Source organism: Oryzias latipes, chromosome 5 (assembly GCF_053564925.1).
Source record: "Oryzias latipes strain Hd-rR chromosome 5, Olatipes_Hd-rR_3.1".
NCBI classification, from domain to species: Eukaryota; Metazoa; Chordata; class Actinopteri; order Beloniformes; family Adrianichthyidae; genus Oryzias; species Oryzias latipes.
Genome location: NC_136241.1, coordinates 27,019,018 through 27,034,454, shown reverse-complemented (window position 1 = coordinate 27,034,454; position 15,437 = coordinate 27,019,018). Strand labels below are relative to the sequence as shown.

General features: G+C 37.5%; 1 protein-coding gene across 8 annotated transcripts in view; it reads right to left on the bottom strand.

Moving 5' to 3' along the window:
- Positions 1-15,437, bottom strand: part of epha8 (eph receptor A8) — a 128,995-nt gene that overhangs the window by 10,572 nt on the left and 102,986 nt on the right. For 3 of the 8 annotated variants that reach the window (XM_023955115.2, XM_023955119.2, XM_078948081.1), the window contains 8 exons: positions 14,133-14,257; positions 10,590-10,752; positions 8,293-8,425; positions 5,813-5,880; positions 5,407-5,532; positions 4,850-5,035; positions 3,486-3,547; positions 1,583-1,810 (listed from right to left, as the gene is read on the bottom strand). In XM_023955115.2, coding sequence (XP_023810883.1) covers positions 1,583-1,810; positions 3,486-3,547; positions 4,850-5,035; positions 5,407-5,532; positions 5,813-5,880; positions 8,293-8,425; positions 10,590-10,752; positions 14,133-14,257 — 1,091 coding nt within the window. The remainder of the gene's footprint in view (positions 1-1,582; positions 1,811-3,485; positions 3,548-4,849; positions 5,036-5,406; positions 5,533-5,812; positions 5,881-8,292; positions 8,426-10,589; positions 10,753-14,132; positions 14,258-15,437) is intronic. The other 5 variants (XM_023955117.2, XM_078948082.1, XM_023955118.2 and 2 more) reach the window with 3 other exon arrangements.

Here is a 15,437-nt window from a genome sequence, read left to right as displayed (position 1 = left end):
CAACCACAATCTGCTTTTGTGTTTTTGCAGAGCTCCTTTATAGCAGACAGGAAGTAACGAGGCCAAGTTTGTGTGAAGAAGACACCTGCAAGACATTAATTTCAGGAGCGACAGTGCAGTGATTATAAATGCATAAACGGACGCATCCACACACTCAGCACTTCACTCTCATGGCTTCTTCATTTCCTTTCCAAGTTTGGCTCCTTGTTTGGGATTTGCTGCACCTTTTGCATAAAAGTATTATAAAAAAATAATTTTAGCAGAATAAAAATTTTTTTTTTTTTTAATTTGTTCTCCTTAATTTGGTAGCATTCATCCGCAAGAAAAAAAACAGGCAGTTACAGTCTGATGGTCAAGAAAATACAACTTTTGAGGACTCTGATTAGCTTTATAAGGAGTTTAGCTTCACCTTGGCTCCAGACTCTTTGTTTACTGCAGAACAAAGCCTTTAAGTTGCATCAAATATTTCAACGTTGTGTCCACTGTCAAGTCCCACTTTGAAATTCCATTTCATGTACAATTCATTCTTGTTAAAATTCAAAAAGATAAAAATTATTTCACCCAAAACAAGTAGGACTGGAGATCAGTCATCTCAGAAAAACATTACAGTAAGTCAAAGCATGGTGGTGGTATTATAATGGTGTGGGGGTGCTTGGCAGCTTTACGACAAAGAAAAAAATGTATATAAGTGATGGAACCTTGGTGTGTTCAGTTTATGATCTCATGATCTCAAAAGCACTTTGAGTACTCTGACAAAGAGAGAGTTCTGACTGCTGGTCCTTGACATGTTTATCCTATCCCACAGACATAACTGATAATTTGTCACAAAGATCTGATTGCAATTAATTTGTATCAAGAGTTGAATTTTTATTTCAACGTAACTATTCTTTTTTTGTTTAAAGTCAGGCAAAGTTGGACCAAAATTGCCTCTTCTGTGTGCATTCATGATTTTTTTTTTCTTTTTGTTAGGGTTAGGGTTTTTTAAGGCCTACAACAGTCCTGGACTTCAAGAACTATAATTGTTTTTGTAATTCTTTAGTCTTAAAGTGCATTTAAACAACAATTTCACCCCGACACATACTAAAAAACTCACCCAGTACTTGGTTAAAATGAATTTTTGACAAAAAAAAATATTTAAAAAAATAAATTACATCACAGTAGGCAAAACTGTTAAAAAATTAATGTATCCAAAATCTCTTCAGAGGCTAAAATAAAAAATAAAAAATTGAAATCCATTTTGAGAACAAAACAAACATGTCAAGGACAGATAACTTCCATTGCTAAGAAAATCCAAAAGTTTACTAGAAGATAGACTAGTTCAGCTTGGAAAATATAAAATAAAAAGACTAATTCAGCACCCCCAGGTGATCTAAACATCAAATATTTAGCCGCCATTTCAAATAAAAAAAGTGTGTTTCATCAAGTTGTCTGGGTGACCAGGGTTTATAAGGCGCATGAAGCCGCTGTTCGGTCGGTGAGGCTGGCTTGGCAAGGGCAGTTAGAGCCTGTAGACCATTTTATTTATTTATTATTATCATAGCACTGCGTGTGTGTTTGTGTGTGTGAGTGCGTTATTCCTTGCCTCGATGTGAAAACTCACACTGGTGGTGTATGCAGCATCGGGGTCATCCTCCAGGACTCTGGACAGGCCAAAGTCAGACACCTTACACACCAGGTTGCTGTTGACCAGGATGTTGCGGGCGGCCAGGTCGCGGTGGATGTAGCCCAGGTCAGACAGGTAGGTCATGCCTGCCGCAATGCCACGCAGCAACCCAACCAGCTGGATGATGGTGAACTGGCCGTCGTGTCTCTGCAAGAGCAGAACGAAGATAAGGTCAGGAGGAAGGAAGGAGGCAGCGACTTAAGGGCAGATCTCTAAAACGACTGCAATGATCCCAAAGAAGCTGAGAAATTATGGAGAGAAGATTTTAATCAAGATAGTGAAGAGACTAAAGATAAGAGAATAAAAACATGATAGGGATTTGCTTTTAATTAATCATCTGCAGTATTCTCATTTGAGCAAACACTGCAGATGTTTAACATTGCGTATAACACATTGTTAAATCAACCTTGTTACAATCCTCTAGCACACATCAAGTCATGTCACTCTCCTGCAAAGACACACGAATCATCTTAAGCTTCTTGGCTCAACATACTGGTGCAGATCTCCAGATCACAGACCAAAGAAACATTCAATCAAGATGAAAACTTCCACTTTTTTCAGAAATGTAACTTGAAATAAATTATTTTTTTTTACAGTTATTCCTTTTCCATGTTTTTGTCAGCTTCAATGAGAAAGGATTTCAGTATTCTGAAAAAATACAAAAAAAGGAAAGAAAAGTACTTTATCAAACCCCTTTTTGGTTATGTTTGACAATAAGACTTTACGCTTTTATTTCCTGTTTGTGATTTTTCTGCCTTTTTTAAAAAAAATTTCCAGCTTTTGTCTACAAAACTTTCATGCTTATCTTTTTTCTCAAGCCCGAATATTAAATAAAGAATTGAAAAGCATAAAAAAGCCCCCTCCCCAGAAAAGTGATTTTGAATGTGAAATCCAGACGTAGAGACAAAGACTGTCTTTTAAACCAATCTGTAACTGTGTTTAAATATGTGGTCATGTTAATGAATGATGACTCTTTTGCTCTGACAGCAAACCCTCAGTGTTTTATAGGTTACCTGCACCATCTAAATTCATTTTAATTGAATCTAAAGCCAAAAGGTTGGAGCTTTTGGCTTCAGAGAATTGAACTGTGCACACAGGCCCAGAAAATCTTCATCCGATTATAAAAAATGTTTACATATGCCACCCTTTCGATCGGAATAAATCATTTTGACGTGGAGAACTATCTAAATTACTGAAAACGGCCGTAGAAGAAGAAATAGCGAGTTCCATTGTAACCAAACAAAGCTAGAGCAAGATGATCTTCTAAATATGCTTTTATTATTGTTATTATTATTATTAAGTGCCTGTTTGATCACGATTTTCTAAATATATGCGACTAGTGCTTTATTCTTAGGCGAATGGACCCGGAAAAAGGGTTAGGATTAGGCTAATAAATGCTACCAACAACATTTAGCTTTGACACTTTAAATCCAAGCGGTCAATACTGCAATATGGATCTTGGCTGCACGTAGATATTTGGAATAACATCAGCCTTTATTTTGTCTGAGCACGATTGGAAACATATTGAAGACCAACAATCAGAATAAATTGTTTCACATGCACCACGATCGGATCAACAGTCGGCATTACCCACCTATTTTGATCGGAGGTAAATTTTGATCCAAATGAGTCTGATTGGGTCAGAGTATTCCGAACGGCTTGTTTACATGACGCCTTTTTATTCTGATCAGGCATTTATTCTGATTATTGTTGTCCATGTAGCCGCAGCTACTGTTCCAGACTTTGCTTAAGGATACATAAAATTCAAAAGTGCAATAAAAACCTTCAGTAAAGTCAAGCAGTCACAAGCATCAATACCAACCCTTAGAAAGGAGTCCAGAGAGCCGTTCTCCATGTACTCTGTGATGATCATCGCTGGTTTGCCTGGATAAACAACAAAAGATTATTTTACAAATGCTTATGTTAAAGAGCACATGTGGATTGAAGATCCACACTTGGATGATTGCTTTCTTCATGATTTTGTCAGCCTTTCACATCATGGAGGAGATTGCTACTTCTATCAATCAGTTAAAGTGAAAGCATTATCTTTATTTACTTTTCTTCTATCTCCCTCCCCTTTAACGAAAAAGAATATGTATATATACTTAAAACAAAAAATGTAAAAAAAAAAATAATAAAAAAAGAAAAAATAATAATAAAATAATAAATAAATAAAACAAAGTGAAAGTATTCACATTTAAAGTGGATAATTTTGATTCTGTTACTAATTGCTGCAGCTCGGAGGAATGCAACCCCTTAGAAATAACGTTTTAACATTTTTGTTGTTGTTATTTTCTACTTAATATTCATAAAGTCACAAAGCACATGTTCTGGGCTTTGGTTTTGCCTAAAACCAAGAATTTATTTCACATATTTTGACATCAGGACATGAATAAGTTAAAGACTATGAATAATAAGATAAGAACAAATAAGACAACTTTTTTTTTTTCCTGTTGGACAGGACAGGTAAAAAAGCCAAAAAAAAAACAAATAAGACAACTTTTGTCTTCACAGAGAGCCAAATTTGAAAGTAAGTTGGAATATTGCTCATTTTTATAGCCCTGAAACATTTGCAGACTGGTTAACTCTACAGACCTATGTTATATTTGGCTTTAGTGCAACCTTTGGTTTTGAAGCCTCGTACCCCCCCCCCCCCCCCTGCTGTATCAAAGAAGACACTGGACCAAATGGCTCTTTTAGGGTTTAGAACATTTGCATTTTTAATCCACTAACTAAATGAGATTACCGGAAGTATTTTGTGGTTTGTGTACACAATATGTTTTACTTCTTTTTTTCCCTTTAAAATTATTTTTTTTTTTGGTTAATTAATAGCTAAAAATATCATTGTTGTTTGTAAATGAAGAATATCAGTCTATATGTCTGTGTGGCTGTAAAAACTCCTCCTTCCATCATCCTTTGGGTGGTCCAGGTGCATTTGATTTAATGATTCAGCCATATGTTTTAAATCTGATCAAAATAAGGCACAATAAAGTGAAGCCCAAAAACAGTTGGTATTCAGAAAAGTGTTGAATCAAAGGTATACATTTTGTTTTTAGCCCTCATATTAGTCTTTACTCGTCAAAAATTTGAGCAGGAAAACATTTGATCCGATCAGTCTGGTTTCATCCGGACACATAACATTAATATCTCTATCCACACTGGTGTGTTAAGTATCTTGGGGCCTACTGTGAGTTACGACTCCCTCCAGGTGGATGACATTCGGGTGGTCAAACTGGGCCATTATGGATGCCTCAGCCAGGAAGTCCCTCTTCTGCTTCTCTGTGTATCCTGCCTTCAGAGTCTTCAGCGCCACTGGGATGTCCCTTTTTCCCGGGAGCCTCATCCTTCCATAACACACCTCCCCAAACTCCCCTGAACATGGGGCAGAGAAACAGCCTGATGCAGCAGTTTGAACATCTTCAAATGCACTGCAGTGTCTGAATTCCTGCTGTATCTTCTTCTCAGTCCAGGGCTAAACAGACATCTGCAAGTAATTGTGTCTTCTATATGTAGTGTTTGTCTTTCTGCAGCAGTCACGTGCAGCATATGGCATGTGGAGCTGACAGTGTTAGTATTCCCTGGCCGGCTGAGGCGCTTTGACTGACAGCCCCACGCGTGGCTCTGATTCGGCTCCCTCTCCCTGCTGCACACCGCAGCCTTTACACCAGGCAATGATTTTAACTTAGCTCTGAAATGATTCTCCTCTGTCAGCGTGTGTCTGTGTGTGCATCCATGGTTTTTACCTGAGCCAATAATTTTCTCGATTTTGATCCTGGAAGCTTCAATTTCTCGGGCGAACTCGTGGAGCGCCTGGCAGGGGTCCTCGTATGTGTGCGGGTCGATATAGAACCTCGCATCGGGGAATGACACTAAGATAAACAACATTAGCATTTGGTCACATATTGGAGGATGAGAGCAACATCACATCTGAGCCCCCGTCAGTGCTGTGTGTGCAGGGAAAACCTGATGAGAGAAGGGAAGAATAAGCAGCACACAGGAAAGAAGAGGAGCTTTCTCCTGTAATCAGAGGCTGATGAAAATTGTTTGCTCTAAGGATGAACTTTGTTACACGGTGATAAAAATGCAATCCCTCCAAGAAATGTGATCTAATCCATTATTGGTAATAATTTAGAAATGAGCTAAACGTACCATGACCGTTCTGGTAATGCATCTTCTCCTCATCGGAGTCTTGGAAGGCTTTGCTGTAACCACAGTGTCTATACAAACACATCACACACACACACGTAGACACACACAGACACATAAACATACAGCGGGATGAATACAGAACAGAGCAAGAACCATTGTTCTGTCAAACTCTGATCACAGATCATTCCCAACAACTGTATTGATCGATTCACTTCAAGATTAAAAGACCCACTCCCATCATCTTTTGAGCTATTTTGAGCATATTTTTTTTTAAATAAAGATGTTTTTGAACACTTTTAAGGAATCCCCAAAGAAAAGTTGCAGTAACATTTTTTACAAGACATAAATAGTATCAATTAGGATTCGTTGATAGGTTTTTGTTCACAACTGTGTCAGTTTAAGATGCAAAAATATTGACCTGAGTGCAGAATAAGAGTAACTTATTTACCCGCCATCTCAAACCTGAGGTTCATGTTAATAACGTATTATACATATTTTATTATAAACAATTAATTATCAATTTTGCAGTTTTTTTCAATACTGCAAATAGTCATTACAAGAAAACAGTAACAGTAGACGAGTTATTCTCATATAGTGTTAAAATGAAAATTAGCAAAACCTTTTCCGCTGTAATTTTGTAATGAGCAGGAAAAGCCTTCCACTGCCCCTAGTGGAATGATTATGCACTACAGGGCAGAAAATATGGACCAAGTTGTATACAATGGGTTTTTAAGGAAGTTTAGATCTTGCTTATGAGATAAGGCTCTCAGAAATTGGTGTATTAAATGTTAAACGAACGGTAACATAGGGTTGAAATTCAATTCAATTTTATTTTATTTACATAGCCCAATATCACAGTAGTCATCTCAAACGGCTTTGCACCGGTGAATGTAAAGTAAACATAAAATCATAAGGATCATGAATTTAAAAGCATTCCCAGTGGTTTTTTAAATTAAATAAAAGATATAAAACTGTCAATTTCTTGCTTTTGTTCCAATTTGTGGAATAAAGTTTTCATTTTAATTAAGTTAATTTTCCTATTTAAGTCAAAAAGGTGTAAAACATACTTAAAAGTGACTTAAATAAAACCTTTATTCAACTACTTTGTGTCATGTTTGACAAGCTGATGACAGATTTGTTCATGTTGCAGTTCCATCTAAAGCTCACACTTCTTTTTTTTGTCAACTCAAATTTGAACCTGCACAAACTAATGATATGGTTAAAGAAAATATAAGTGAGGCTTTGAATTAATTTAGTTAATTGGTAAAATTAAATCGCAGGAGACCAGACTGTTTGTAAAAAGCCAAAGTAACCATTTCGGATCCCGGTAATGAGTTCTGGCCTCTAAACATCTTTGTCACCAAAATGAAATTAACTTTCCAGATAAAATGTTAAGACTCCCTCATAATCATGGCGTCATTAACTAAATTATGCAATTACATGTATGTTAGCCTTGAAGATTACTTCATTTTAGGTTTGATGAACAAAACCAATGAGGCTCGGAGGCTAAAGGGAGTGCTTTCAACTCACATCATTAAGAGAATTTACCACCGAAACTTTTACAGTTTTTGTATAAAATTTTAGGATATCACAGCAGAATGCGTTAAATTAAATTTAAATAACCAACATTTCTTTATATAAACAAAAAGAAAAAGAGGAACCCTGTGTTTCGGATTGATTCAGTTGAAAGCTTTTAATTAGAGCCAGGTCCTTTGTTTTTAATTTTTCCATGTTTTCTTCCACTCATCTTTTTCCACTTGTGTTTTGTTCACTTGATTCGAGAAGAACATTATTTCCAGTGAGCTGAAGTTATTGGAAACTCAGTTTATCATTTATGCTTTCTGATTAAGCGCAGACTGTGTATTATCGGTTTCATGTCAGATGTTTTGAAGCAAGTAAACAGGAGGGAAATTACAAAAGATGAAAAGTGTTTTCTCCTATTTTTATTCTTTAATTGTTGAGTCGTGCTTGCTTGTCACACATAAATTCAATACTTTTTTTTTCTGTAAGTAGACGAAAACTGACTTCTCATTTCATAATGTTCATAATGATCTTCAGAAGTATCTCAGATCTTAGACTGAACTAAAAACGGCTCCAGCTTCAATGAAAAAAAAAATTGTTCTCTCCTTATTAGAAAAGATGTGAAAATCTTAACATGCATTAAGGTATGAATTAATGAGGGGCAGGGAAATTATTGATTTGCTTTGTGAAACATCAAAGTAGAGGAGGTGTGAAGGAGGTGGAAATGTTCAGCTTGTGAGGTTGTGGACATGATTCAATTAAATTTATTACAAAGTGGAAATAAACAGGATGAAGAGAAACACAAAGGAGAGTCTATCTTTAATAGAAACGGAGCACAAGGCAGATTGTTCTAAAACTCAATTTTGCAAACAGCGTTATCGTGCACACAGAGGATTGGACCACATAGACATTGCACAAAAAAGTCACAACAGAGAAGCATAAGAAAGTGTTCCACACACAGCAGCGACGGGTAGTGTGGTAAAGTGTAGCCTTGCCGTTTCCTGCAGATGATGGCGGCCAGGAAGGCGACCAGGCCAGACACCAGCGCCATGCAGATCCAAATGATGGTCATGGTGTTGTAACGTAGAGGAGCTGCAGAAACACACAACAGTCTGACAGCTCAGCAAATGACCGTTTCAACAATTACAAACATTAGTTGCATTTTTAGAAAGCCTTTTTATTTATTAGATATTATTTTTCAGCAGGAGAAGTATTGATGTTGTTAAAGACCCACTCTGACCATCTTTAGATCTGTTTTTTAAAGACTTCCCAGTGGTCTTATCATTCTGATTACCGGTGTTCTGTTTTTGCCTCCCCCCCCAAGAAAGAGAAAAAAACAAAGTCATTTTAAGGAGATACTTTTTGCAGAGGGGCAGTAGTTAATTAGAAGTTCATCTCTGATTTGTACGCTGGACTGTTGGCGTGGAACAACCCCCCCTCCCCTCACTTCCCCATTGCTGAGATCCCACAGCAGGCTCTCAAATAATACTTTCCATGTCACAAAAATTGACTTAATATATGTCCTCCAAAACCCCAAAAACATGTTTTTTATCAGGGTGGGTCTTTAAACTTTATCACTATTTTAAGCCTCAAAGTTAAACGTCCATATATGTAACCATGCAAAAGTCACATGTGCTTACATACATTCCCATAAATGATCTTTGCAACCATTGATGATCCTTTCCACATTGACATGTTTTACTTTGTCAAAGAAATTACAAAAAAGTGAAATAAAATAGAAAAAACTTAGACATGATTTGCATGAGTTTCCCTATAATTACAGCACGTTTGCCATGTCCACCAAAGAATAAAGAAGATTGAAAGTTACACTGGGGGAAAAAGTATTTAGTCAGCCACCGGTTGTACAATTTCTCCCTCTTAAAAAGATGAGAGGCCTGTAATTTTCATCATAGGTAAACCTCAACTACGAAAGACAAAATTAAAACCAAAAAATCCAGAAATCTCACTGTCTGATTTTTGAAGAATTTATTTCGAAATTATGGTTGAAAATCTATTTTTTTTTGGTCAATAACAAAATTTTAACTCAATACTTGGTTATATACACTTCATTGGCAATGACAGCAGTCAAACGTTTTCTAAGTGCTCACGAGATTTTCACAACACATTGCTGGTATTTTGGCCCATTCCTCCATACAGATATCCTCTGAAAAACAGACCCAAAGCATGATGTCCCGCATTAGTCCGAGAAGGAAAAAAAACAATAATATTGTTTCAAATTGGAGGAGCTTTCAGTAACTGTATCCATTGAAAAGAGGATAAATACTATGAAGTTTAGCAGTAGAACGATCAGATTTTCCTTCATTGTGGTTTTGGACTTCCCCCCCTGATTGTGTCAACTTGTCACAGGCCAAAGCCGAGTCCTCAATTGATTGACGCAGCGCGTCTTCTTTGCCAAAGCTCAGATTTTTTTCAACTGTTGACATGCTGTGACACCCAAAAGGTATTGCTGTCAGATCGACGCTCAAATCACGCAGCAGAACCTCTGAGTACGTCTGTATATTGACTTAACATTGAAACTGCGCAAATTGTGTTTGGTGTGAACGCGGCTTTAGAAGAAAATGTATTGGGCAAAACTCAATGTGCCCCGCACCAGAACGGTGATGTTCTCTGGCATGGTGACAAATATTAATATCTTCCTCACAAATGTTGTTCATAATTTCTCATCAACAGTCATAGCCCAGAGTGATGCAGCCTTCATGTCTGGTTAGAAAGTTATGAAATCTGAATTGGAGATGTGCTTCGGTTCAAACTGCCACTTTGAATCTCCAACAACAGATACAGTCTTCGGCTTCTGTCCAGAATGCCCTCGTGTTCCACTCTACCCAGCATGCAGTTGAGCGAGAAAAGGCTGAGCAGCAAAAAAAAAAGCTGCTCTTCATCAAATCCCGGCCGTATTGATTGCTCAGGATCCTGGCTCAAGGGACGCGTGAAGCCCTCTTGTCTTCAGTTTGAAAACGAGTCGGTGTTTAGAGGAGCAGAATTGAGGTCCAGCAAGCAGCTTAATGAAGGGAGACTATTTGTCAGTGAATTAGTGCTGGGAGTACAACCAGGCAGGGGGTGGAGATTTGCAGAGCTGCAGTCTGCTCTCCACATTATCTGCCAAATCCCGTGTCGGGGAGAAGAACGTTCCAATAAAAATGTTTCTTGTTTTATAGCATTTTCATGAAGACACATTCCCCCCTCTGCACGCTTTGGTTTCTTTGTTCTTTACAGTGGCGTCAGCACACAAACTCACCTGCTTTGCCTGTCTGAATCTCCACATTCTGGCTGAAGCGTCCACACCCTGCAGAAGTTCTGGCTCGGATTTGGAAAATGTACTTGGTTCCTGGCTTCAGTCCGGACACCCGAGCGCTGGTGTTTTTAGACTTTAGAGTGGAATAAGTCTGCTCTTCATTATCCTGTGAGGAACGCAAACACATCGTTTTTGTCCCCATATAAATCTATAGGCAGGTCTGTGAAAAGTGTGAAAAGGCTGACAATTAACACCTGGAAGAAAAACAGCCTCTTGGTTTGACCTAAACGATTTCTACAAAACCAATATAAACCATTCAGATTTGTTCTGTATTACTTCATCAATAAACAGTGTTTCTAAAACAATCAAAAGCTCAATATTTGTTACTTCCAACCAGTAAAGAATAAAAACGAAATGATCAAGAGCTCCAAACTAAAATTCAAATGGATATCAATCAATTTCTACAGCAGAACCTGCTGCTCTGCTTCTGTTTCAGAACCACTTAGCCCTTTCCTCATGACACCATCCAGATTTCTCTTTGCCCTATACTTCCACCAAACATAATATCTGAGGGAAACTTTAACATTTTGACTACTAAATGACAAACATGACAAGCAGCTGTGTTTGGGTACTAGAGGAACATTAGTTTTCTAAGAGCCAGTCGGTAATTTACCTCATCCTTTTAAGGGATTTTTGAAGTGAAAATTCATCTGCCTCTGATTCATTGACTGTATACGAGAACTTGGACTGATTGAGCGTGACGTCACCCCTGGAAAATGGCTTATTTCCAGCTCTAAAAAAACAAAAAGTAAATTCAGTTGCCATTTTTTTGTGATATGGCCGTCATCACGTTGAAACCCGATGACGTCAGTAAACAGTGATTAAGCCCTGTACGTCTGAGTCAACATTTACACGGCAAACACTCTCACCAATCAGGTCTGAGCATTGTTGGAAGTCCACACCCCTACCACTTGAAAGCAAGCTTAGGAAAATCTGTCAATCAAACGTTCGACCTGAGACCACAAACTTTTATTGATTATTAACTTATGAAAAATATAGTGACTGTGTAATAGCTGTTTATTTCTTTTTAGAAGTCTATGGAATTTCTGCTTCTTGGAACCAGCGGGTACTTCCAGTTTGGAACAAAAGAGTCACTCAGTCACTCGGTCCAGGTCTCGTATACTGTACAGTCAATGTTCTGATCACAAATGTTTTCTGATTAAAATAAAAGCTAAGCTCCTAAAACACTTGGCTTCTTCTTATTCATGATAAGATGTATTTTAGGGTTACTTTTTGCAGCAATACTAATTTTTTGGGTAATAGTGGTGTCAGTTTGACCCAATTTCTGTTTTTGGTTTGTTTTTTTTCCTGAGATTTTGTTTTGTAGTTAAAATCACTGAGAAAATGTTGGTCCCTTTTTAAACTCGGAGTTGGAATAAAACCACCCAATTTAGGGTTATTTTTAACTATGGAGTTTTTAGTGTAAGATTATTTATGCAAGTGCCGGTCAGATACTCCACCTGAGAAGTAATTATTCAGATTTCTTCTGCTTTAATTAGCCAAAGGCTTTTCTTTTAGCTACATATTAGATTTTCTTAGCTTTCTTTTGAGAAGCCATTGTATGTTTTGTCTTTTTTAAAGAAGCACTTTTATAGACAACTATATTATGAACTTAACAGTTCTTATTTTGTTCTTATCCTTCTGAGGTTATTTAAAATCATCTGTAAAAAGTGGGGTCATCGCTCACAAAGGGGCTTTTACAGAGGAAAGAGTAAATTAAGGATTTTTATCTTCATTTTCTTCAGCCGGCGCTGCTCAGCGGCGGCCGCCTTCCCTGCGGCTCGCTCTTATTTAGATCTGCTGCAGAAACCTGGAAAAGCACATTGCTGACTTGTCCACTTGAAATCCCTGCAGGCGTCTCGACTCCTGAGCAAGGCCAGATTAAGACACCAGAGCAGGAGACTAGCTAATCCTAAAACACTCCTCACACCATCCTACTTGTTTGACTATGAGACTCCCGCCTCCGAGGCGGCTACCTCCGCAATTAGATGATTTCTATCATCCCCAGCTCACACATATCTACTCTCTGAAACACGCTCATTTACGGCAATTAGTTCATGGTGAGGCTTATGCGCACCGCCATTCACCGTCACTTTCACTCAGCTGGGACCAGGCTACTCTTCCTCTCAACTCCCATTTCCTCAAGATTAGAAAAGCTGCCACCAGGAACTCATCTCAGATTAGCCTCTCTTCTGGTGTTTGCCCTTACACTGTACGTCACATGACTCTGGATTAAGACCCCAAACACTAGATGGCAGTCTGTAGTTTTTTCTGCTAGCGTTGAGGTGCATGTGACACCATGTGCTTATTTCTGTTGGCAATAGGTTATGATAGGGGTGTCCTGATCAAGTTTTTTTGCCCCTAATCCGATTGCGGCTCATTACATTTGGGTATCTGCCGATACCTTGTCCCGATCCGATGATGCCTTTAAAAAAAATGAACAAATGCAAAATAAACAGATTCAAGTTTTCTCCAATTATTGTTTAATTGAGCTTCTTTTATTATTAAACACTTAGAGCACTTGTGTGAAGTAGCTCGAACAATCGAGTAAAAGTAGTGCAACCATAAACTAGAAAAACTAATTAACTATTAACTAGTAAAAATAGGCAATAATTAGTTATGTGAGAAACTTTGATGACTGTAGTGTTGGTATCTTCGGAATTGATCATAAAGGATTCATATCTCCTTTAAAATTAAAAAAAAATTCTGACTTTTTTTTAAAATAGCTGTTTTATAAAATATATGGTAGATATTTGTGACTAGCTCATTTCAATGTAACCATTTATTTGTTTTGGTTGCTTTTAAAGTGGATTTAAAAAGGAAGAGAAATTTTTTTCCAGCAGTTGGCACTTCATACAGGGTCCTTAGGCAGCTGTCTCACTGCCATTTCTCTATCGGCAGGAGGAAAGAACCATTTTCATTAAAAGGAAACAAAAACCCAACCTTTTTTGCTTTAGAAATCCTTTGTTGGTCGTTTTTCGGTTAAGACAAAACGCAAGAGACACTTGCTGTCGGTATAAAATGTTTATTAAGAGTATTGGAAGTCCAAATTCATTAATATCTTTTAAGTGTTTTTGTGCAGCTCCTGCTCAAACTAGCGCTGTATTCGCGCGTACTTTACGGCAATAAAATGTCACAATCCATTCATGATAAACAGACTTCTAATAGAGTATTTATCTGTAATAATTAGATGGAAATATTTAGCACTGATAAAATTCAAAATGATCATAAAATAAATACCAATTCCGATCTAGAATAGAACTTCACAATTGGGTCTGGTTTCGGATCACACGACGGATCTGGACATCTATAATACAGTGTTTTCTCTGCTCTGGGACAATTTGAAGGGGAAAAAAAGTCTCTCATAAACGACTAACATGTTATCCAAGCCATGTGATTTAGTGCAGCAGTTTTATTCTTTGATTGCAGTTGAGCCTTGTGCCAAAGAGGCTTCAGTCTTCGTCATGATTGTATGTTGTCAGTTACCTTCTCGTGGTATTTGATGTCGTACTCCAGGATTACTCCGTTGGGCTGGTCCGGTTCGTGCCACAGCAGGGTCACACTGTTCTGACTGGCATTCTCCTGGCGGATCGCTAACACCTCAGAAGGTGCTAAACAAGACAACAGAGGGGCTTTATTAGTTGGCAAAGCAGCTTTAAATTTGATAATAACATTTGTTCCACAAAAAATATTTCTGGTGACTCTGCCCTTTATAATGTTTTTTTTTTCTAAGTCTAAGTCTATGTAAACACAGGAGTATATTCATATCATATCATGTCATTATACCATATTATCACATTTCTACCACCATGTTCATTTGTTAATCTATCATTCTCTAAGAATCAGTTTTTTTTTTTTTTTCCTGATTTAATGCGACACACACCTTGCAGAAAGTTTCTGTTTTGTCTTTTTTGGTCCACAGATTAATTTTTTCAAAAGTTTTAGGGATAATCTATGTTTTTTTGTAAAATATGAGATGAATCTTGGGCATTTTTTGCAAAGCAGTGTCTTTCTCCCTGAAGTCTCCCATGGTTCCATTTTAGTCCAAAACTCGTTTTCCGCCTTTTGAATCAGAAACTGTGATTTTAATTTTGCTATGTTGTTCTATTTCTTTTATTTTCTTCTGGGTACATATTTGTTGTGTTCTTGGATTCAGTCTGGTTGGTCAGTCACTCCTGAAAGGCTTGTGTGTTTGTTTTCTCTATTTGTGTATAATGGCTCTTTCTGTGGTTCTCCAGAAGTCAAAAGACAGAAATTTGTACTTCTTTGTTCTTTCTCTTTTTAACCCTTTAGAACGAATGCATATCAAAGGCCTTTGTTTCCAACCTGTTCTTGAATTTATTTTAGACACCAGCACGTGTGTTTATTCTAGAAATCTTAAACGTGTTCTTCCTAATCAGGCAGTATTTACTGAAATAGTTTTAGGGAATATGCCAGTAATCAAGTCTAAGCCGAATCGGAATTCCTACCGTACCCGTACGGCTTCTCCTTACCCCTCCAATCGTAGGGGCATTTAGAGGGGTAGGGTCGTCCGAAATAGTTTTTTCAAGTGTTAATTTCAAGCGAGGGTGTTCTGCGTCTTGCTGTGCCGCGGAGGAGAAACGCATATTTTCCTGTAACAACATATTACTAAAACTGAACAGAATTTCAAAAATCTGAAGATGTTTTTTATCATTCATTTTAACCATTGCATTTGCTCCATCTCTTTAAGTGCAAGTTAAGCAGTGAGCTAAAACGTATTTGGCAGTCACGAGTTCTGTAAGTCTTTCCACTAAAAAAGATGAGAGAGGC